Source organism: Nicotiana sylvestris, chromosome 4 (genome assembly GCF_000393655.2).
Source record: "Nicotiana sylvestris chromosome 4, ASM39365v2, whole genome shotgun sequence".
Lineage (NCBI taxonomy): Eukaryota > Viridiplantae > Streptophyta > Magnoliopsida > Solanales > Solanaceae > Nicotiana > Nicotiana sylvestris.
In genome coordinates, this window is record NC_091060.1 from 151901357 (window position 1) to 151926972 (window position 25616).

At 40.2% G+C, this 25616-nt stretch overlaps 1 protein-coding gene across 1 annotated transcript; it reads right to left on the reverse strand.

Annotated features, from left to right (window-relative positions):
* Positions 1 to 1037: 1037 nt before the first annotated feature.
* Positions 1038 to 1367, reverse strand: LOC138890353 (uncharacterized). Its single transcript, XM_070173734.1, has one exon. It carries the CDS (start codon positions 1365 to 1367, stop codon positions 1038 to 1040), a length of 330 nt encoding a protein of 109 aa, XP_070029835.1.
* Between the last annotated feature and the right edge of the window lie 24249 nt (positions 1368 to 25616).

Consider the following 25616-nt stretch of genomic DNA (forward strand, 5'->3'; position numbering starts at 1 on the left):
AATCAAGCCGCACATCTTCGTCTACTTCATAAGTCGCGCTACTGAACTTGCACTCCAAGTATTCTGTTTTGATCATGCTCTACTTGAAACGTTTAGACTCCGGGACCTGCCTCCAAACCTCTAACCTCTCGTTAACACCACATCGCGTCTCGTCAATCAGTACAATTTCATCTACAAATGATATGCACCATGGTATCTCCCCCTGAATGTGTCGTGTCAATGCGTCGATTGCTAGGGCAAACAAAAATGGGCTAAGGGCTGACCCATGATGCAACCCTATCACAACCGGGAAGTGTTCCGAGTCCCCTACCTCTATCCTCACCCGAGTCTTATCCCTCGTACGAGTCTTGAATAACCCTAATGTATGCAACATGAACGCCTCTCATCTCCAAACATCTCCATAACACCTCCCTAGGCACTTTATCGTAAGCCTTCTCTAAGTCGATGAACATCATATGTATATCCCGCCTCCTTTCCCTATACTGCTCTATCAAGCTCTTAACAAAATGAATAACTTCTTTAGTAGAATGCCCCAACATAAATCCGAATTGGTTCTCTGAATAGGCATAATCATCCTCACACTCCGCTCCACTACCCTCTCTCATACTTTCATAGTATGGCTCAGTAACTTGATACCCCGATAGTTATTGTAATTTTGAATATCACCCTTATTCTTATACAATGGGATCATCGTACTCCATATTCATTCCCCGGGCATCTTTTTCATCCTAAAAATGACATTGAATAGCCTAGTTAGCCATTCCAAGCCCCCCCTACGCTCTTCCAAAATTCCACCGAAATTTTGTCTGGCCCGATCACTCTTCCCCTACTCATCTTATGCATAGCCCCCTCTACCTCCTCAACTTTTCTATGCCTACAATACCCAAAGATCCGGCGACTCTCAGATTGTTCTAAGTCACCCAACACAATGTTCATATCCCCCTCTTCATTCAAGAGTTTATGGAAGTAAGTTTATCATCTCCGACGAATAAGTACCTCATACAACAACACTCTACCGACCTCACCCTTGATACGCTTCACAGGTCCAGATCATGAGCCTTCATCTCACGCACCTTGGCTAGCCCGTGCAGCTTCTTATCCCAGCCCTTACCTCCAAGTTCTTCATACATACATTCAAATGCGGTTGTCTTAACCGCAGTTACTGCTAACTTCTCTTCCTTCTTAGCCACCTTATGCCATTCCTTGTTCATCCTCTTCTCCTCCTTGCCCCTGCTCTCCAAAAACTTTAAATACGCCGCTTTCTTGGCTTTCACTTTACCTTGGACCACAGTGCTCCACCACCGATCCCTTTTACGGCCACCAGAGATGCCCTTCGAGACCTCCAATACCTCCCTAGCATCCTTCATAATGCAATTTGCAACCACGATCCCAATACCACTCGTGTCTCCACAGCTCTTCCATGTCCCCTAACTCCAGGGTTTTGTGTTTTGTCAAAGCTCCCTGGTTGATCTTAGGTAGACCATGCGCAACCCTCTTTCTTCGCTTCCTCAAAATCTCCAAATTGATTACCAGAAGCTTATGTTGGATCGTGTGGTTCTCACTCGGGATGACTTTACAGTCCGCATACAGACCTTTATCAGATATTTTGAAGAGTAGATAGTCAATATGGGTCTTAGCTGTCGAACTCTGAAAAGTAACCAAACGCTCCTCCTTCTTCGGAAAACTTGAATTAGCTATCACTAAATCAAAAGCCTTATCGAAATCCAATAGCGAAGTCCCTTCTCCATTCCTAACTCTAAAACCAAGCCTCGATGCACCTCATCCTAACCCCCAAATGTTGCCCCAATATGGCCATTGAAATACCCTCCCATGAAAATCTTCTCAGTATGTGATATGCCACCTATAACCTCATACAAGTCCTCCCAGAAGAGTCTTTTAACCTCCTCATCCAAGCCCACTTGGGGTGCGTACGCACTTATCACATTTAAAGTAAAAAATCTAACGACTAGATTAATGCTTATCATCCTGTCACTCACCCTCCTAACCTCCACCAGTAGGTCCTGAAGGTCCCTATCAACTAATAGCCCGTTTGGCCAAGATGCAAAAATCAGCTTATTTTGAGAAGTGCTTTTCTCAAAAGTACTTTTGGTGAGAAGCAGTTTATATTTGGCTAATTAGTTTGAAAAACACTTCTGAGCAGCAATTAGTGTTTGGCCAAGCTTTTAAAAACTGCTTCTAAGTGTATTTTTCTCAAAAATGCTTCTCAAAAAAGTGCTTTTGAAGAGAAGCTACTTTTTTTTGCTTCTCCAAAACTGCTTCTGCTTCTCCTCAAAAACACTTTTTTTCCTTCCAAAAGCTTAGTCAAACACCTTAATTTATGGCCAAAAGTGTTTTTAGCCAAAAAAGCACTTTTGGCAAAAAAGAAGCTTGGCCAAACAGGCTATAAAATTCATGCTTCGTTCTTGCCCACCACGCGTTCAGAGTTGTCACAACTCCTTTTTTGCCCGTGCCGCATCAAGGGGGCGCGGAAGGGAGTTTTTTCCAATTAAAGGACAATCGAAACGGGATTTATTTATTTCAGAGTCGCCACTTGGGAGATTTATGGTGTCCTAAGTCACCGGTTTTAATCCCGAATCGAGGAAAATATGACTCTGTTTAACAGTCCGCGAACCAGAAATCCGAGTAAGGAATTTTGTTAATCCGGGAGAAGGTGTTAGGCACTCCTGAATTTCGTGGTTCTAGCACGGTCGCTTAACAATTTATACTTGGCCTAATTATCTGACTTGTTACACATTTTAAAATTATTGCGTATTTTTAACTTTTATTACCGTTTTAGCTTGATTATTTGTAATTATAGAATTGTCTTGAAACGAATCATGCGTACGTATATTAGTTTTATTTTTTTTTTGTATGTAAGGAATCATGTCACGCGTACGTGTACATAATTAAATTAATAACATTTTTTATTATAAAAAAAACAAATTGGGCCGAAGTTGCACGTGCTTAAAACAAACTACGAATATTTGTCATTTTTTGTATGATTAAATGGTAAGTGACGCGCCTCAGACTATATGAGATAATTTAATTTAATAACCTCCGAAAACCCATTTTTTTATTGAGAAGATTTGTTCGAAGTTGCGCGAACGCATACTCTGAATTGTCTTTAGAATTGTAATAATGTCACGTGAACGTGTCCATAACCACTACAGTATATTAAATGTGCCTAAAGCAACTAACGCGTTATTAACTTTGCGAGGGCCCTGAAAATTAGCTAAGTGGCACGCCTTAAATTTTAAGTTTTTTGAAAGAAATAATTATATGAGGGCCATGCATTTATCATTTTTATTTGGCACGGCGCATCCCAATTATAAAAGAGTTATTATTAATTATTTGAGGGCCATAGATTATTTAACAAAATGGCAAATCTCAATTTCTAAAGAGTTAAAACTAATTAAATGAGGGCCATGGGTTTTGGGATTTTATTCAACATGGCACACCTCAAGTTGTTTTACTCAGCCAAAACGAACTAAGGATGTTCATAAGTGATTATTTTGCTAAATGGGAAAAATTTGCTAGCTTTATGACTTAATTGTTTTACCAATGCCTATGCGAAATGGCTCGAACCAATAGATCATATTTGTTTTAATCCCAATCCAATTTTGTATCTTCCTAAGATTAACAAACGACCTAACCAAAGTAAATGCTAACCAAGCAGCCTATCAATTAGTGAGGCAATGGGAATTCAATTTAACGAAATTCATATTTTTTTCAAACAGCTTATTTTTCCAACTAAAGATAGGAGCTACATGATATTGTAGAAAAATTATGAATACTAGCAAATGATTAAATAAATACAGAGTAGGCAAATTATATTTATTCAATTCTTACGTACCAAGAGAACAATACAAATCCGCCGATTATTGTTGGCTTAAAATGATTACTAGTTTATATCTAAAGCCCTTAAAAGAGAATAGCAATCGAAATAACTTAAACAAACATATTTCGAAATTACGACAAATCCATTGCAGCAGAAATGGAGGATCGTAATTCAACATACTTCAGATTACCATTCAAACTTAAAAGCCAAACGAATCAAACCTAATAATGGTTTGATTATGAAAGCAGGATTACACACAATTTTCAATGATTAACAAAAGGGAATGGAATTTAGCCATTTTAATTTCACAACAACGCAACTAATCACGTTGCTCCTGCGCAGAAGCTACCATATATAGTGATATTTGATCATTCAATATCTAATTAAGCAAATGACTACTCAAAATTATATGCAGAACTCCATTACTGAACTAACTAAGCAAACATGTTGTCCTAACTTTTTAAACAGGTTTAAACATCATGACCAGGTCCATTTACACAATACTGGTTTTAGATTACAGAATATTCGACCAAAATCGAATCCCATATCTATTTTAAACCAAACTCAACCTCTAAAAGTATTATCACTGACCAGCATTCAAACGCAAACATGTTCAAACTAAAACTTGAAATAAAGACAGAATTAAACTCTTCTAATGAGGTTAAATGGCCAACATGCTTCAGATTTCCATTTCACAGAAGGGTTTACAGCGGGTAGAATAAAAATGTACCTGGAAATAAAAGAAGGAAGCAGAAAAATGAGGTATCAGCAGTAACCAACAACATCAGTAGCATTCAGAAGTTGCAATAGCAGTGCAGCAACAAATAACCAGCAGTTTTATACTTCCCCAAGTATATAACAGAAGTAAAAGGGAAAAAGTTCTAGCTATTTCAGATCCTAAACCAGGCAATGAAAAAGACAGTAACTATTTTTAAATTTTCCCAGCTCTTCCAATTCCCCCTCTCAGAATGTTCCCTACCTTTACAGACCTCATCCTCTCCTCTTATACAAGTCTTCCTTCCTTCCCAACCTACTGCCCGACCCCCTTTTCCCCACTAAATCTGAAATTTTCCACTTAAAATCCACTAAGGAAAACTTTTCCTTATTTTCAGCCCCCCCATTTCCTTTTGTTCCCCATTAATACTTATCAATTCATTAGTTTAATGGTATTTTAATACTTAGTGGACAGAACACTCAAACCACCCATCTTCCCTGTTTTCAATTCCCAAATTACCCTCCTAAAATTCCTGAAATTGCAGCTATAGCCAATGCTCCTAAGTTCTGAATGCAGCCTTATGACTCACTACTATCTAGTTGACATTATCACCAATACTGAATTCAAATCAGTTGTCAGATTCATTTCAGACCCTAGACAGTAGGATTCGATTCATCAATTGCTTAAACTTGAATCAAACAGCAACAAAATAAAGGCTAAGGCTATCGATTGACAGGGCATGACACAACAGGTTTAGGTGACAACCAAAATAGCAGCTGTGATGAAGCAGTTTGATTGACCAAGCAATTCAGAACATTTCAAATGATCAAGCAAAAACAATGTAACTTACTGAATATACCCACAGGCTCGTTTCAACAGAACATTTAGGACAGAAACAAAGTAGGAAGGGAAACAGACTTGCATGAACCATGAAATCAAAACCAACATTACACTACTATCATGTTAAATTAATATTCAGGCCTACCGAACTAATCGACGTCACTTATTCAATCGATTACACAAATTATAACACATAACAATTACAGCAAACAGAAGCAATGATAGAATTGGACCAAAATAAAGGTCTACTGAAGAAGAATAGAATTAATTAAAAGAAAAGTAGAAAAATCACACAAACTACTAAAACATGCAAAGAGATACAAATAGAACACATGAACAGAAGGAAGGAAAGGAAAAATACCTCTGAATCTTAAGAACAAAAATGACCCAGTCTCGAACCGGACTCGACCTCTTTGAGGTCGAACGAACTTTAATCGAAGTGTTTTCAACCGAGAACACCTTGATTAAGGTCTATTAGACCCCAACCCTTCGTTTAATTGAACAGACCCCAAGGTTCTGGATTTCTAGGGTTCATAGAGTCGATTTGGGGCTTGAAGGTTTCTGGTTAGATTCGAACCAAACCAAGCTTGGTTTGGTTATGAGTGAGGTCAGGGGAGTAACTAGTATGAATTTGGGGTGGTTTGGCATAGATGGGGTTTTGGCCCAAATCTTCAAATGAAGATTCGAGAAGATGGGGATTGATTCGAGCCAAGGGAGTAGTGGATTCGTAACCAGGGTGTTAAGGTGGATCTATGGTGTTAAGGAGGTAGCCGGCGGCATAGTTGCCGCCGGGTTTCAGGCGAAGGGGAGCTATGGCGGCTAGGGTTTGACCTAGGTTCTGTCTCTGAAACGATAGAGACGAAGTGAGGTTAGGGGGGCGTTTGGCTATGGGGGCGTGAGGTGAGAGATGGGGTCTTATATGCGAAGGGGAGGGATGGATCCTGGCCGTTGGATCAGGTGAGATTGATGGCCAGGATCTCTTCACTTAAGGGAATGGTGCCATTTTGATTGAGTGAGGATTGAGTCGGTCTCAGACGAGAGTGGGTCGGGTCATGAGGGAAAACCTGGGAGCCGTTAGATCAAAAGCAATGAACGGTCCCGATCAAATACAACCATACGGCGTCGTTTGGTTTAATGAAAGAACTGAACTGGACCGTTAGATCTGTTTGATCAATGGTCCAGATGGAATGTGCCAATACGGCGTCGTTTCCTTCGTCTGAGAGACCAGCTAACCGGACTGGGTCAAATGAGTTGATTTGGGCCTGGTTTTTGGTCTCAATTTTAAGCCCACATCTGAATTCCTTCATTTTTTGAACTCTTTTTTTTCCTTCTTTAATTTCTAATTTAAACACAATTCCTAATTAAATTGTAAAATCAAAAATAAAACTACACAAATATTAATTAACACTTACAACAATTAACATACAAATTAAAACCTTAAAATAAAATCACACAATGACAACAAATAGAATAAAATACATATTTTTGTGATTTTTCTTTTAGAGCCAAATGATGGTTTAATTAATTCCTAAATGCATAATTAAATCCTAAATATGCACGCAACATGTATTTTTGTATTTTTCAATTAACTACAACAAGGTAAACATTTACGGACAAAATAATTACCAAAAATGTCACGCAAATTCTCAAAATTGTACCCGAAGGCAACTTGCTTTATTTCTCGATTTCTTTTGGAGTAATTTCCGTGAAGCAAAAATCATGTGCTCACAGCTGCCCCTCTTTGTCCGAAAACACAAAGTGTTTTTGTGCAAAGATAAAGTGAGCGGATATGAGCGATTTTTTCCCGTTGGAGTACTCCGTGTGAAGCATTTTTTGAAAAAGATTTAACCGAACCTTTGCTTCAAAGATTTTCTACATATCCCTGGCTAGAAGGGAATCAGGATAATGTAGTTCAGGAAATTTTTGTAGCTGGGACTACCATGGGACTGCTTTTTGCTGTTACCGCGGCTGCATGCTGTTGCTACTGCTTTTCGACATCCTTATTACACCATTGCTTAAAGATAAAGAAGTTATACTAAGCTATGAGCTATGCATTACAAAATTTTATTCTCAAACTTGGTCATGTGACTGGTGTTGCCTTGTTGCCTTGTGTTTCCTCTAATGTTGCCTTTACTTTTGAATTGACTTGTATTCTCCCTTAATCGCCGATCTCGAACTGTTTATTTCCTTTTTGTGAGCTTCGCGTTATTTTCCTTCAAATCTTGAACTGCCTTCCCCTGCTGGGGATTTTGTTGTCTCCCGCTGCTTTACTGACTTCAACAACAATTACTTCTTAAAATATAACACCTCCATATTCCAGGCGGGCTCCTGACTTCAATATAACTTCTTAAAGATAACACCATTCCGTTCTTCAGGCGGGCTCCTGACTGCTGACCCTTTAAATGTCTTCCTTTGACTATTGTTTCCTTTCATGTTGCTTTTACTTCTGACTTGACTTGTGGTCTTCCTTCTGATTTCTGCTGGGGGTTTTTGTTGTAACACTCCGCTTTACTGACTTCAAACTTCAATGTATTCCTCTGTTATATGGGCGGGCTCCCAACTTTAAAACTTGAAAATAAATTGCCATTCCGTTCTTCAGGTGGGGCTCCTAACCTCAACAACATCTTCGAAAATAAAGCACCATGCCTTTCTTCAGGCGGGCGAGACTTCAACAACAACTTCGAAAAATAAATCATCATTCCGTTCTTCAGGCGGGGCTTCTGACCTCAATAACAACTTCGAAAAATAAATCTCCATGCCTTTCTTCAGGCGGACGAGACTTCAACAACAACTTCGAAAAATAAATTGTCATTACGTTCTTCAGGCGGGGCTCCTGACCTCAATAAGAACTTCGAAAAATAAATCGCCATGCCTTTCTTCAGGCGGGCGAGATTTTAATAACAACTTCGAAAAATACATTGTCATTCCGTTATTCAGGCGGGGCTCCTGACCTCAACAACAACTTCGAAAAATAAATCGTCATTCCGTTCTTCAGGCAGGGCTCATGTCCTCAACAACAACTTCGAAAAATAAATCACCATTCCGTTCTTCAGGCGGGGCTCCTGACCTCAACAACAACTTCGAAAAATAAGTCGCCATTCCTTTCTTCAGGCGGGCGAGACTTCAATAACAACTTCAAAAAATAAAACGACATTCCGTTCTTCAGGCGGGGCTCCTGACCTCAACAACAACTTCGAAAATAAAGCACCATGCCTTTCTTTAGGCGGGCGAGACTTCAACAACTTCGAAAAATAAATCGCCATTCCGTTCTTCAGGTGGGACTCCTGACCTCAATAACAACTTCGAAAAATAAATCGCCATGCCTTTCTTCAGGCGGGCGAGAATTCAACAACAACTTCGAAAAATAAATCGCCATTCCGTTCTTCAGGCGGGGCTCCTGACCTCTGAAACTTGAATTGTATTCCCTTGTTCTCCAGGTGGGCTCTTGATTGCTGATACTCGAAATGTATTCCCTTGTTCTCCAGGTGGGCTCCTGATTGCTGAAACTTGAATTGTATTCCCTTGTTCTCCAGGTGGGCTCCTGATTTCAACAAAATAGACAAAAGCAAAGAAAATTTCTGCCCCAGTTTGGTAGCTGGGTATATATATGAGTGTAAACTAAATCATGTTACCAAACATCAGTAAGATCTTGAAAGCGGAAACTTGAACTGTGCTCCCTTATTCTCCAGGTGGGCGCCTGATTGCTGAAACTTGAATTGTTGTTCCTTGTTCTTCAGGTGGACGCCTGATTACTGAATCTTTAACGGTTGTTCCTTGTTCTCCAGGTGGATGCCTGATTGCTGATACTTCGGCTATTCTTCCTTGTTCTCCAGGTGGACGCCTGATTGCTGATACTTCAATTGTTGTTCCTTGTTCTCTAGGTGGACGCCTGATTTCAACAAAATAGACAAAAGCAAAGAAAAATTTCTGCCCCAGTTTGGTAGTTGGGGACAGATGTGATTGTAAAACTAAATCATATTACCAAGTATTATTAAGAATTTGAAAGTTATGTCCCATTATCCAGGGGGGTCCTGACAACTCTTAACTAAATGACAATTTTAAATCTAAGCTATATCTTTTAAAGTCATGACTTCTGCTAAATCTTGTTATCTAAACCAGTTTTAAACTATGTCTCATTATCCAGGAGGGTCCTGATAACTCTTACGCGAACTTTGAAGTTAACTTATATTCCCTTTGGTGCGCATTTGTCCAACATTTACTACTTATGATTGTTTTAGGGTTTAATATAGGTCCCATTTTCCAGGAGGGTCCTGAAGTTTCTAATTGATTCTTGTCTTTAAAAAAAATTCAAACCAACTTATATTTTCACGAAGTAGAGCTTATGCCAGATCTTGTATTCATGAATGTTTTGAATTAAAGCTAAGTCCCATTTTCCAGGAGGGTCCTGAGAATTTATACGATCAAACCTGCATGGTACTTGCTTTCCTCATAGGGTGCTTCCTGAAACAAATGTCGTCTTTGCCCCTGTTTTCAAATCAAAGAAAATCTTGTCAGTTTAAAACGTGGTAGTTAGTTGTGGCATTTTTGCTGGGGAGGGTTTTCTCTTTGCCCTGCTTTGCTTCATCAGACTGCCTTGAATCGGTCGAAAGGATTGTTTTGACCTCATGATTGATCCTTAACTGCAGGATCCCCAACTGTTGTTTTCACTTCTGACCCTTCTATTTGTAACCATACATCTCTCATGATATTACTGAACCATTTCACCGATTTAACTTTTGCTTACACCCTATGTCTCATTTTTCATCATATTGCTTCCAGCATATCCTAGCCGTATTTTGCCTTGTGCAATTTTGAATCTTGGTAGTATACCTCGACATTCCTTCTTATTTGTTGGAACAAGGCTAACCTCATAAGAGCTTTAGAGGAGTAAATATTAGCAGCAATGAAATGCGACGATTTTGAAAATTAAGAATAAAGAAGAAAATCCAGATTTGGATGACTGTTGGAGATAGGAAAAAAGGAACTTATCTGAGCGGAGTCACTGACACCAATGATCATGGTATGCATTTTGGATTAATCAGCCCAGTCTATTTAACCAATCTCCTTTCCAATTGTTTTACTTTGTTCTCCAAGATTTCCACAATCCAATTTTACTTTCCGCCAAATTACGGACTTTGTTCGATTTGCAGTGCCCTTACGGGTTTTCATTGACAAACCTCTCTCATTTGTTTTTTCAGCTTTCGTCGTCTCATGGTGCCCATGAGGGTTTTCACCAATAAGACTCTCTAATTTTTTGATTTTTCTTGCTTAAACCGGAGTTTTGCCCCTGATATGAATTCTCTTTACATTGCTTGATTTGGCATCTCTCGAAGACTGATCGGAAGGTCTTTCTTTGGACCGTAATGTGGGATTTTGAATGGGTTAGAAATAAAGGGTATCACAGGCTCGAAACAATTTGACATGAGTTTAAAATTACAACTCTTGGAATTACATTTCTTATTACAAGTACAACTTCTGCCCCAGTTTCTTGCTTGGGGATCTTTTGAAATTTTATTTTACTATGTTCGAGCCGTGAGGCTGCCTACGTATCCTTAATAGGAATCAGGTCAAACGTAGTTCACACCTGAATTTCCTTGTTGTTATACTTTCTCTGTTCTCTTTTTCTTCCTTTTCCTTTTCTTTTTGTTATTGATTCCAAAATAGGGGTATGAAAGAAACAAATGCGGCTCAAAAGGGGGAACAAAGGGTAAAGTGTTTAGATAGCAGAACAAATTGCCTTCGTCATTCCAATCTTTGAAACAATGCCAAGTACAAACAATCAACAATTATAACAAAGAAATCATACATAATATCTCTTGACCGCGTCGGAATTGATGGCCATGTCTATGAATTTTCCTTCGATATCTGTTAGGCATAGAGCGCCATTGGATAATACTCTGGTCACAATAAATGGCCCTTGCCAATTCGGGGCGAACTTGCCTTTTGCTTCAACCTGATGTGGAAGAATACGTTTTAGTGCTTGCTGACTCACTTCAAACTTTCGAGGACGCACCCTTTTGTTGTATGCTCTTGCTATTCTTCTTTGATATAACTGGCCATGACATACTGCTGCCAATCGTTTTTCATCAATCAAATTCAACTGCTCCAAACGGGTTTTGACCCACTCATCATCATCAATCTTAGCCTCAACGACAATCCGAAGGGAAGGGATTTCAACTTCTGCAGGTATTACTGCTTCAGTGCCATATACCAACAAATAAGGAGTTGCACCTACCGAAGTACGAACAGTAGTGCGATATCACAACAACGCAAATGGTAATTTTTCGTGCCATTGCCTTGAACCTTCTACCATTTTCCGAAGTATCTTCTTTATGTTTTTGTTGGCTGCCTCGACTGCTCCATTCGCCTTGGGCCGATATGGGGTAGAATTGCGATGTGTAATCTTAAACTGTTGACATACCTCTTCCATTAAGTTACTGTTAAGATTAGCACCATTATCTGTGATGATCACCTTTGGGATTCCGAATCGCAGATGATATTTGAGTGAATAAAATCGACCACTGCTTTCTTGGTCACCGATTTGAAAGTTTTGGCCTCCACCCACTTGGTGAAATAATCAATGGCTACCAGAATGAACCTGTGCCCGTTGGATGTTGCTGGCTCAATTGGTCCAATGACATCCATGCCCCAAGCAACAAAGGGCCATGGTGCTGACATTGTGTGCAATTCCGATGGTGGAGAATGAATCAAATCTCCGTGTATCTGGCACTGATGACATTTGCGCACGAAATTGATACAGTCTCGCTCCATGGTAAGCCAATAATAGCCTGCTCGGAGAATTTTCTTTGCCAACACATATCCGCTCATATGTGGTCCGTAGACTCCTGAATGTACTTCGAACATGACAATCGTAGTTTGTCTAGCATCTATGCATCTTAATAATCCAAGGTCTGGTGTTCTCTTATACAAAACTCCTCCACTTAAGAAGAATCCATTTGCCAACCGTCTAATTGTTCTCTTTTGATCCCCTGTGGCTTGCACTGGATATATCCCCATTCTGATGTATTCCTTGATATCGTGGAACCATGGTTCACCATCAATTTCTTCTTCAATCATGTTGCAGTAAGCGTGCTGATCTCGGACTTGAATATGCCGTGGATCCACATAAGCTTTGTCTTGATGGTGCAAGATTGATTCCAGGGTAGCCAATGCATCGACGACCTCATTATGGACCCTTGGAATATGCCTGAACTGTACTGATCGAAACCGCTGACGTAGATCATGTAAACTTTGTCGGTACGGTATGAGCTTCAAATCTCGCGTTTCCCATTCTCCTTGAATTTCATGTACCAGAGAATCCGAGTCTCCCAAGACCAAGATTTCCTGGATATCCATGTCTGCAGCTAGCCTTAAACCCAAAATGCATGCTTCGTACTCAGACATATTGTTGGTACAATAGAAACGAAGTTGAGCTGTAACAGGATAGTGATGCCCTGTTTTAGAAATAAGTACGGCTCCTATCCCCACTCCTTTCATGTTAGCAGCCCCATCAAAGAAGAGTTTCCATCCTGGTTTTTCAATTTGCTCCAGTTCATCGATATGCATAACTTCTTCATCGGGAAAATAAGTTCTTAATGGCTCGTAATCTTCGTCGACCGGGTTTTCGGCTAAATGATCGGCCAATGCTTGGGCTTTCATCGCAATTCGAGTCACATAGATGATGTCAAACTCTGTGAGCAATATCTGCCACTTTGCAAGTCTCCTGTCGGCATAGGCTTTTGAAAGATATACTTCAACGGATCCAAACGCGAAATGAGGTAAGTAGTGTAGGATGACAAATAATGTTTCAATTTCTGAGCTACCCAAGTTAGGGCGCAACATGTCCTTTCCAGATGAGTGTACTTAACCTCATAAGCCGTGAACTTCATGCTAAGATAGTAGATGGAATGTTCCTTTCTGTCAGTGATGTCATGCTGCCCTAATACACAACCAAATGAATTTTCCAAGACTATCAAGTAAAGAATCAAAGGTCTTCCTGGTTCTGGCGGAACCAACATGGGTGGGTTTGACAAGTATCCTTTTATCTTATCAAATGCTTCTTGACATTCATCAGTCCACTTGACTGCAACATTCTTCTTTAACAATTTGAAAATAGGCTCACAAGTTGTCGTGAGCTGAACAATAAACCTACTGATGTAGTTCAACCTCCCTAACAGACTCATTACTTCAGTCTTGTTTCTCGGAGGTGGCAATTCTTGGATGGCTTTGATCTTGATGGGTCCAACTCGATGCCTCGCCGGCTGACTATAAATCCCAACAGCTTTCCAGATGGAATACCAAATGCGCACTTGGCAGGGTTAAGCTTGAGGTTGTATCTGCGAAGTCTCAGGAAGAATTTCCTCAAATCCCCAACGTGGTCGGCTTGATGTTTTGATTTTATGATCACATCATCCACGTATACCTCAATCTCCTTATGTATCATATCATGAAAAATCGTAGTCATTGCTCTCATGTAAGTTGCCCCGGCGTTCTTCAAACCAAATGGCATTACCATGTAGCAATAAGTTCCCCATGGTGTGATGAATGCCGTCTTTTCTGCATCTTCTTCATCCATTAGAATCTGATGATACCCGGCATAACAATCTACAAAAGATCATATCTCATGCTTGGCACAATTATCGATCAAAATATGGATATTGGGTAATGGGAAGTTATCCTTCGGACTTGCTTTGTTGAGATTGCGGTAATCGACGCATACTCTGATCTTGCTGTCTTTCTTTGGCACAAGAACGACATTAGCCAACCAAACAGGATATCGAGTAACCCGAATGACCTTTGCATCCAACTATTTGGTGATTTCTTCTTTAATTTTCACACTCATATCAGTTTTGAATTTCCTCAACTTTTTTTTGATGGGAGGAACCATTGGATCAGTGGGCAATTTGTGGACCACTAAATCAGTGCTCAAACCCTGCTTATCGTCATATGACCATGCAAAAACATCTTTGAATTCAATGATTGCTTTAATTAACTCTTCCCGGATCTTTGGCTCGAGGTGGACACTTATTTTAGTCTCTTGGATATTATCTGTGTCTCCTAAATTGACGGCTTCTGTATCATTCAGGTTGGGTTTGGGTTTTTCTTCAAAGTGAATTAACTCCTTACTAATCTCTTCGAAGGCCTCGTCCTCATCGTATTCTGATTCGTAATCACAATCTACTTCTTGAACTATTATTTCGGAATTAGATTGATTTTTAAGACTGGGCTGAGGGTTCCTTATGCATGCCATATCACTAGAGCCAGCGTAAAAAGAACTGTACAGAAAAGAAAAGAAAAACAAAAGAAAAACTATCAGGAATGATAAAGAAAGGGAAACTGCATTTCATTGAATGATGAAAGATAAAAAGGTTTGTACACTTCAAACAGACTGCAAGATAAAAATCTGGATTACAACCCTGGAATAACCCAAACAAACTGAAGGAAAATCAAAATAAACTACCAAGACTCTCTTCGAATGGGGAGAGGAGTGGCTTTCCAATTATTAAGCTTTGTTTCTGGCCTAACGAAATGAATTTTTGCGTTGCTAGGACCTTCACCGTTTTCCACCATGTTCACACCGTCAAACAACATTTCAAATCTTTCAATTAACTCCTCGTCAAGATTAATCATAGAACTGGAATTGTTGTTACCGGGCGACTTCTGGTACCGGACTTGACAAATGATTTGGAAAGACGTGGAACTGGCTTTGGAAGGGCCCAGGCCTTCTGTTTTAGCTTTCTGGCCTTTCTTATGTCTGCGGCAGTGGGCTTGAATCCCAAACCAAATGTTCCCAAATTTTCGGGAAGAGACACCGGCTGTATGATGCCTTGCAAAGACGAGCCCAAACCTTTACCGAGTATAAAACCATTCTTCAACATCTCATAGGCTACCATGACTGATGCGGCGGTTATCTTTGGATTTGGAATGTATTTCCCCTCCGGAACTTTCTTTACCAACATCGTGTCAGAAACCTGGTAAACCCATGGTCCCTGGTCATCTTCCACCTCAATGACTGGTACGATGGCATTGCTGCGAGCACATAAACTGTCTTCCCCATTGTGAGCACGTGATTTTTGTTTACACGACAATTACTCCAAAAGAAATCGAAAAAAATAATAAATTGTATTTGTGTATGATTTTGTGAATTTGCGTGGCATTTTGATAGTTATTTGTAGTTTTTATCTGTGATTGTTTAGATTTATCAATTAAAAAATACAAAATATATGTCGCGTGTTAAAATTAGGATTTTATTCTACTATTAGGAATTAATTAAATCGTATTTGTTTTTTTTAAAATGAATGAAAATCACAAAAATATTATTTTTGGTAATTTTGTCATTTTATTGTTTAATGATGTGATTTTATTTTAATTAAATATTTAATGTGAGTAATAATTGTTGTTTAAGTATTAATTAATATTTGTATGGTTTTATTTTTGATTTTACAATTTAGATAGGAATTTTATTTAAATTAAAAATTAAAAGAAGGAAAAGAAATGAGTTAAATTAGATGAAATCGGAATTGGGCCATTTAAATTGGACCCAAAATCAGGCCCAAAAGCACTGCTTTGCCTGGTCCAGATCAGTTGGCCTAAGGGACGTCCAAACGACGTCGTCTTGATCATGCTTGATATGGGCCGTTGATCTCAGAATGATCAACGGCCAAGATCACATCTCCATACCTACGTTTAAACCCGACCCGTCTCACCCAGAGACCCACCGGTCTCACCTAAACCCATACGACGTCGTTTCCATTTAAGCTGGTTAATCTAGGCCATCGATTGTTGATGATCTAACGGCCTAGATTAATTTTCCCCCTAACTATATAAGCCCAAACCCTTACCCCACGCCCTCATCCGAACACCCCCCTTTCATTGTCCCAAACCCAAACCCAGACCTCCCAAACCCTAGACGCCCCTGTGCACTCTCACCGTGAACCCGGCGGCAACGACACCGGTGACCACCAAAGTAACACCCCTGATTCACCTCACCACCCTGAACACGGATCTGTTACCCCCTTTCCTCGAATTATTCCTCATCGCCTCGAATCTTCGTTTGAAGGTTCGAGCAAAACCCCGATCTACACCAACCCACTTCAGATTCACACCAGCCATTACCCTAGCCTCACTCGTGACCAAACCAAGCTTGGTTTGGTCCAAATCTACCCACAAATCACAAAACCCCAAATCTGACTGTTCGAACCCTAGAACACAAGAATTTTTGGAATCCGGTTAGATTAAACGGAAGGTTGGGGTCTAATAGACCTTAATCGAAGTGTTCTCGGTCGAGAACACCCCAATTAAGATCTGTTCGACCTCAAATGAGCAAATCCAGCTCGGACCTGGGTCGTCTGTGTTTAAGCTTTTCAGAGTAAGTTCACTTTTCCTTTTTTATTGTTTGTTTTAGTTTAGTTTAGTTTATCGGCATGGTTAATTAGTTTGTTTGCTTATTTCTGGGATTTTGCTGTCAGTTGTTCTCCATCTCCATAAGACCTTTTATTCAGTCGATTGTTATTCTGTTTATGGTTGAATACGTATAGTGATATACATATTTCAATTTGATTAATATTGTCGAATCGATAATGCCTGTGGTTTCCCTGTGTATTGCAAAATTGTCAAAGACAGTTGATGCCCTATTTTGTGTTGTTTATTTGATCGACTGTTTGTTCTATGTTATAATTAGTATAGCCGATTCGATACATGTCGTCAATTAGTCTCAGCTTGGGATGATAGTAATCTGACTCATGCTATTTAATTTGATTTACTGAGGCATTGTTGGAATCAGCTGAGAATTGATTTGTTAGTTGAATCAAAATCATCTAAGGATCGGTTATAGCTGCAGTTTTAATATAGATTCCAGAGTTTAATTTGAATTGATTGCTAGCATGTTTACTCATTTTTGATTTTGGACAGCATGTGCATTGTAGTTCTTTAATGAATTAAAGTAGAATGGACAACATGTGCTGTCAGGACATACTCATGCTGCCCATACTTGCTTAAATTAATAAAAGATTAAACCTTTATAATAAGGAAAAGAGGGATGTCAGGGGGAATCTCATGGGAATACTTTGCTTTTGAATTTTTGAGTGGAAAAACAGAAGATTCACATGGGAGGGGATCAGTATTTTATTGGACTAGTTGCTCTAACAGTTGGGGGGGAGGTCTGTGTGTAGATATAAAAGGGAGAGGATTAGGAAAGAAGAAGGGGGACTTTTTCGAAAAACTCAAGAGCTTTCAGCCATCAAAAACCTCCCTAAAAATCTATCATTTTTTTAGTTTTCAGCAACATAAAAGAATCAGAAAAGGAGATAGAATAGGGACATCATTTGAGACTTAAAAGAGTTGTTTTTTTTTTAAAAAAAAAAGAGTTGACATCCAAAACAACAGAGAGACTCTTCCATTGAATTTTTCTATTCAGTTCCGAGTTTAGTAGTTGAAGTTGACATCCCAATTTGATTTCAATTTGCTGGAACTTCTTCCGAGATCTATTGGTCCAGGTTTGGCATAATTCAAAGTTTGGTTGAGTCTTTTGGGTGCTGATTTTTGCTTTTGGGTTTACAAATCATTTCGGGTCTTGTGGGGGTGTTGTTTCTGTTTTGGAATTGGTATTGCTGTTGGTTTGAACTTGCTGCTGTTGCTGCTGCCATTCTTTTGCTGCTGCTGATTTTTCTACTTTCCTCTTCTTGCTGTGTTTCAATATCCAGGTACACACTCGAGTTGCACCCTGATGTAGCAGTAACGATGAACATGAAATGAAAGAAGCAAAGAATTTTAATCATTTGGTTCTGTAACTATAAGTCTTGCAAAGTGTTGGTAGATTATACGATTCTTTAAAGTTATAAGTCAACGGAAAATGCACTAGTTAGTTTGTACTTAATTGAAACTTAGTTCGTTTAACACTGTGATATATAGTTTGTTTAGTAATATACATGATATAGCTATGTAATTCGTGGAATGCACAAGTAGTCAGTATATTAATAATTAGACTTCATCTCCCGTTGTGTTTTGTACATATAGGGCAGGGGCTTTTAACTTTGCCAAATGCAACGTAGTTTTAATCTTTTGAGTGTTAACCTTATCAGACCCCGTTAGGCAGTTTATAGGACAAGGTTCGAATCCCATTAGTAGCATCTTCTAGTAATTAATTCCATTGATCTCGCTTAAATGAGTTAGTTTAAATCCAACTTGAAGAATGTTTAGCGTGAATTTAGCGTTTTATTAATCTTGTATGCAATTTTCTTTAGCAAATTAAAGGCATGTTCGCCCATGGAATAAGGCACAAAACAATTCCCGCCTCGTAAATAATTAATCTGATAATTAACAAGAATCCGGAGTTGGCCAAACATGTAATTTAATTAGCATGTATTTTCTTTCTTCCATTTTTAGAGACAAAGATAATAGAAAAATGTAGTCGTTGTAGGTTTATCCTTTTAAAAAATAATGAGACGAGCCTCGCCAAATAAAAAATGCAAATTGCGGGGCCCTCAATAATTGGTCATAATAAATACTTAGAATTTGGGATGGACTGTTTAGTGAATTTCACTGCCTTCCTCAAAGATAATAACGCGTTAAACTCTTTAGGCGCGACTTAACTAAATTACGTTCTTAAATTCGGGTGCGCACTTATGTGACCCAAATCCAAATCTCAACGAAGTCGGGATGTATTAACAACCACGGGTGCATTAATTGTGACGTGGTTCGAGACGCATTTTCACGACGTTGCAATTCTATAAAAATAAATGATAATAATAAAAGCGGTTTAAACTTAATAAAATCATATAAGTCATAACATGTATTTAAATCAGATATTTAACCATTATAACAATTTTAGCGACCGTGCTAGAACCACGGGATTCGAGGATGTCTAACACATTCCCTCGGGTCAACAAAATTCCTTACTTAGAATTTTTGGTTCGCAGACTTCATTTGGAAAGTCGAATATTTTCCTCGATTTGAGATTCAAGATAAACTGGTGACTTGGGACACCAAAAGCCAAACCTTTCCCAAGTGGCGACTCTGAATTAAATAAATAATCTCATTTCAAATATTTTCACTTAAATTGGAAAAACTCCCTCGCGCATTTTACCCTTCGGGGCGGGCGCGCAAAAAGGAGGTGTGACAGCTCTGGTGACTCCGCTGGGGAACCCAGAACCACTGGTTCAGGGTTCAAGAATTCGAGCTTAGAATAATTGTTATATTTGGCTTTATTATCTGATCTTTATTACATGTTTTGGCATAACGTGCTAAATGTTGTCTTTTACCGCTTTGATATTATCTGAACTGTATATAAACTGTGCCGAAACCCTTCTCTTCTTACCTCCGGGGAGAAGCTCGCTGGTCGAGACTCCCTATTCTGTTAGTGTCAATACCTGAAATAAGAAAGAGGCCGGACAAGTTACAAAGCCGGACGATCTCGCGGGTCCCCGGTACGTAGCCCCCTCCTCGACTCGAGTTGTCCGCTCGGGTACACAGTCTAGAACATATACCCAGGTTATAAACCTAGTATAACAAAACCTCATGCCGGATCCCTAGTAGGAACGCTTATTTGCATCATGTTGCATTTGACATAGGGGACTCAACACAGGGGTTGGGTCCGTCTAGGACAGGTAACCTGAAATGAAAAGACCATCCTGCTGCATCCCGTTTGTTTTGCGCATTTATTTGTTTCAGTTCTGCATGCCGACCGGTTTCTAAAAAAAAGAAGAAAATAGCAGCATAGGGAGATAATTACTTATTTTTGGAAAATAAAACCAATGTCCAAGTAGTGTCAAAACCTCGTCGGAATTTTCTAAAAAAAAAAGAAAAAGAAATAAAAACAAAATTTGTCTTTAGTTTGATTTATATATATATATATATATATATATATAAATTCCTTTTAATCATTTTCAAAATCCAAAAAAGGGGTATTTGTTTTTTAAAAAAAGGGGAAAATTCAAAAAAAAAATATTGTTTCATTCGTAGTATCTCTTTAAAAGATTTTCGAAATTTCAAAAAAAAGTGAAAAAAAGAGTTTAAAGTTCAAAGAAAATATTTCCTTAGTCCTCGTCTCTTTTCAAAAAAATAAAAATCCAGAAAATATTTTTCTCCTTTTCTTTAAAAGATGTTATTCGAAAAAAAAGGGATTTAGTTTGTTTCCCTCTATTCACGATCGCCCGAACTACACCGGTTTGATTCTCACAGGGTGCGAGATACGTAGGCAACCCTCATCGGGTCCAACCTCCCCTTTTCAAAAATAGCCAAAATGTTAGAATTTTAATTTCGTCATGAATGAGTCGGGTAATGCCGTTTTGTCAAGGATAGCCGAATGTTCCCGAAAGGGACGCCGGAAAGCTGACTTTGCACAAACGGCCATTATTGGTCATTTTTATTTTTCTGACCAAATTGCCCAACGGCCTTAGGATCCGCGTCCCCGAGGCTCTGTAAGGCCGTGTTCCCCATGTTGGGTTCATTACTAAAAAAAAGAGTCGTAAATAAATTAAGTGTTTGTTTTTGTCAAATAGCCAAATGTTCCCGAAAGGGACGGCGGAAGGCTGATTTTGCATAAACGGCCACTTTCGGTCATCTGTTAGAGTTTTTTGATCAGTTGACCCTCACAGCCTTAAAATCTTCATCCCCGAAGTGCTGAAAGGTCGTGTTCGAAAATCGGATCTTTTTTTTTTTAAAAAAAAAATGTCGTCAATTTTTTTTTTTGAGTCAAATCATTTTTGCTTAAAGTCACCTTAATAAGTGTGCAGGATGAGCACAATGCGAAATGAACACTTTTCAATAATGACTAAAATCCCTGTCAAGTTACGGCTATGGTGGAATGATCTAGGTATTGAAGGGAAAGATGAGGTCAAGAAATATCTGAAAGGTCTCACGGGTTTATTGGAAATCCAGCCTCGGGGAGATATCATAAGAGCTTTGGTCACCTACTGGGACCCAGCGCACAATGTTTTCCACTTCTCCGATTTTGAACTCACCCCGACTCTGGAGCAAATGGCTGGGTACATCGGAAATGCTGAACTTCCATTAAGGCAAAAATACCTGGTTGCCCCAAGAGCTGTCACGGTGCATCGATTTCTAGACTCGTTAAAAATACCCAGAACGGTCCATAACCCAGATTTGGTCGCAGGTTTTTGTAATCCATGCTTCATATATGACAGGTATGGTCATGTGGGTGGATTCAATAATCCGATTAACAAGCTATGCAGCAAAGGTAGTCGTCAGAAGTGGGATGAGCACAGACGGGTGGCTTTCATGATAACATTTTTGGGCCTTCTGGTATTTCCAAGGAAAGACAGAAATATTGATCTGAAAATATCCGGGGTCGTCAGTACTTTGCTCACACAGAATGACAGTACTCTCGCGCCTATGGTGGTATCTGATATCTTTTGAGCTCTCACAACCTGCAAAGCCGGGGTGAATTTCTTCGAAGGGTGTAACTTGCTGCTACAAATATGGATGACTGAACATCTCTGCCATCGTTCCGAGCTTTTGAGCCATGGTTCCTCGAAGAAAACTTGCATAGAAGAGTTTTACACAAGAACCAAAAAGATCAGTCTGCCCAAAGGAGTTATGGCATGGACTTCATTTCTTCAGACTCTCACTGCCGGCCAAATACAGTGGACACTGGGATGGTTGCCTGTTGATAAGGTCATGTATATGCCAGCAGCTAGAACTCACTTTCTACTGATGGGACTTAAAAGCATTTAACCTTACGCGCCCTGCCGAGTCTTGAGACAACTCGGGAGATGCCAAATAGTGCCACACGAGGAAGATCTTAGTGCTCAAACAATTGAGATTAGCCCTGACAGACAATTTCCTGAAGCAAAAATCCGCCAAATTTGGAATGAATGTCAACATTTGAAGGCGGATACTTGTGTGCAGGATCAGGCCAAAAGTGAAATGGTGCCAGGTTACCTTGCATGGTACAGAAGAGAACTTGAACACGAAAGGCCGGCTAAAAGACCCCACATCCTGAATTTCGCCGAGTCGTCGCAAAAGCAGTGGGATTGGTTGGCAAAAGAAAGAGGCTATCGTGCCGAAATCGGCAAACTGAAGCAACAAGTTGAAGGTCTGAAATATGAGCACGACGTGCAAGTTGCTACCGATCTGGGAGAAAAGAACAGGTTGACCCAGGAAAACGAGATGCTCAGGGCCCAGATCAAACAAATAAGGATAGATGCTGATAACCGGCAAAGGAGCCGGTCGGATGAACGATTGATAAAAGCTTTAAGGATGGAAATTGGGGAGTGCCGGAGTGAGTTAGAAAATACCATAGCAGGGCTTGAAGCACACTGGGTAAGAAGGACAGAAAAGCATAACCGGCACCTGCGGCAGTTGGAAAGGGATCACAAGCGAACCATTGCCAATCTGAAGAAAAAGATGGACAGAGCGTCTGAGCAAACCCGAACCCTTGGAGCTGAAAATAGACATTGCCACAAGCTCTTAGCCTAGATGGAAGTAGAAATTCAGCAGTGGCAAAATCAATGCCTCCAGGATTCTCGGGTTATGACAACTCGTAATATTCAAATAGAGCACCTGCTCAAAGAAAAGAGGCAAACCAAGGATAAGATTAGGACCATTGCCCATGCCATCATTAGAAGGTGTCTACGGTGTGAAAACATGACCAACATTATCGTTCTCTCCGCAGTGATGATTTATGTCAAGCAGACCATGCATGAGCTGGAACAACTTGAAAGTGACCTCACATCTAAGACCGCGGCGAGACCGAACGATGCCCCGCGGGCACCAATTCTCGAAACCTTAATGTATTCATAGGTCGAGTCTGTATCCTAGCATCTTCTATCCGTCTTTTTGCATCAGGGTGTATTAGTCCGTTTGAGTCTGTACTTATTTCAAGGCTTGTTATTCTCCCTTTTTAAAAAAATATTAGTTGTAATAGATTGTTTCAGTAATAAAATGTGTGCTTCTTTTACACTCATCTGTTTTGAACTACGTAATGATCTGATTCACGCGGCATCGTGATACGTAGGCAATCCTCATCGGATCCGGTCACATTTTTTAACTGCAAATAATGAAAATAATAATAATAGGAAATAATAAAATACAAAAACAAAAATGATGATAAACAAAAGGAAAGCCTAAAGAGAAGCCGGAATGACGCATGTCTTCGTTACAAACATGTAGAAATTCACTTAACTGTATAGGTGCATCACGCCCCAACGTGCGATTACCTATCTGTTATTTGTTTCACACTAACCGGTTGCTTGCTGCTGAGTCCTCCAGGTTTTTAGAAAAGGTGGTTTGGTTCGGTGGAGGTCTGGCCTCACATTCATACTTCACGAGGTCGAAAGGAAGTGTTCAGTTACCCCTTGTTAAGTCGAGAGGGAGTATTCACACTTACTTCACAAGATCAAAGGGAAGCATAGAGATGTCTTCAGAAATTCCTTTCCCGACAATTCCTATCTCCGAGGAAAGTTCGATCCCGGCCGTCCTGACGCCCGAGTCAGCAACTGCTGAGGAAAACAGAATCCTACGGCTCCGCATGTTGGAAATGTTGGATGACTGGAATAACGGAAAAGAGCCACCGAGTGTAATCCCTGGGTTCCCTGAGTTGTTCTCCAGGACAAGTGGGACTTCCAACGTCCCCATAAGCTATCCAACTACCCCATTCGGGTACCCGGCCATTTCAGCCCACTCTGCTGGATCACCCTCTGATTCTTATCCCCGAATATCAACAACAGATGTAGCTACGAACATATTTACTGCATCTCCCTGTCCAATCGTGGCACAACCCGCTACACACAGGCCGAATTTTGACTCATCCTCATTCACATTTCAAGCACCATCCTTCTCACTAGAACCAACTCGGTTCACCACCAGCACTCATCCTCAACAACCTCAATACGAGCTTGCACCTGGGCAGGATCAAAACCCCAAAGCTGCTGAACAAGATGAGATGGCAAAAAGAATGAGGAGCCTCGAGCAAAGTTTGAAAAACATGCAGGGTTTAAGTGGGCAAAAGAGTGTTTCCTATACCGATCTATGCATGTTCCCTCACGTGCACCTACCCGTGGGTTTCAAAACACCAAAGTTTGAAAAGTATGACGGGCACGGCGACCCCATTGCTCATCTCAAGAAGTATTGCAACCAATTGCGGGGAGCCGGCGGCAAAGAAGAATTGTTGATGGCATACTTCGGGGAAAGTCTTAGGAATAGCCTCAGAGTGGTATATGGTCCAAGACATATCTCAATGGCATATATGGGATGATTTCGCCAGAGATTTTGTGAGACAATTTCAGTATTATATTGACATTGCACCAGACAGAAATTCTCTGTCAAACTTGAAGAAAAAACCCTCGGAAAGTTTCAGAGAATATGCTATTAAATGGCGCAAGCAGGCATCAAGGGTAAAACCTCCCATGGACGAGATAGAAATGGTCACTACTTTCCTCCAGGCTCAAGAATCAGACTATTTCCAGAATATGATGTCAGCCATGGGAAAGCCTTTCGCGGAAGTAATCAAGATCGGAGAGATGGTAGAGAATGGTTTGAAAACGGGTAGAATCTTAAGTCAGGCAGCCATAAGGGCAACCTCCCAAGCCGTCCAAAGCGGGTCCGGAGGAATGACAAGAGGAAATAAAAAGGAAGAAACGTCCATGGCAGCATCAGAAGCGAGGGAATATCGTAATCCTAGGCCCCGTTTCCCAGAAAGAACCCCACAGCATTACTACCCCCACCAAAATGTGACTTATGCTCCTCAACCCTACATGGTCATGAATACCCAGCCCTATGTCCATCCACCACAGCAAGCCAATCAAGGCCAAGCTCCTCCTCCTAGAAATCAACCTCCTTACCGGAACCACTATAATCCACAACCACCTCAAAATAACTTCCGCCCTCAAGAACCACCCAGAAGACGGACTTTCACACCCATTGGTGAACCATATTCTACCTTGTTCCCAAAGCTAGTCCAGATGGGTTTTCTGCAGCCAGTCCCTCAAACAAGGCACAATCCGGCATCACCTGCCTCAAAGACGGCGTTAGGTGCGCTTATCATTCAGGAGTAGAAGGGTGGTTGAGAATTTAATAGAGCAGGGGAAGATAGTACTGAGGGACGAGGAGGTCCCAAATGTGACCAAAAATTCGTTGCCCGCTCACAATAACGGGCCGTTGATTGGAATGATTTGTGAGGACAAAGAATTTGATCCTGCCTTAAAAGCTATAATCACCATCGTCGATGCAGGGAAAAAGCCTAAAACCACCCTGAAGCTAGAGAAA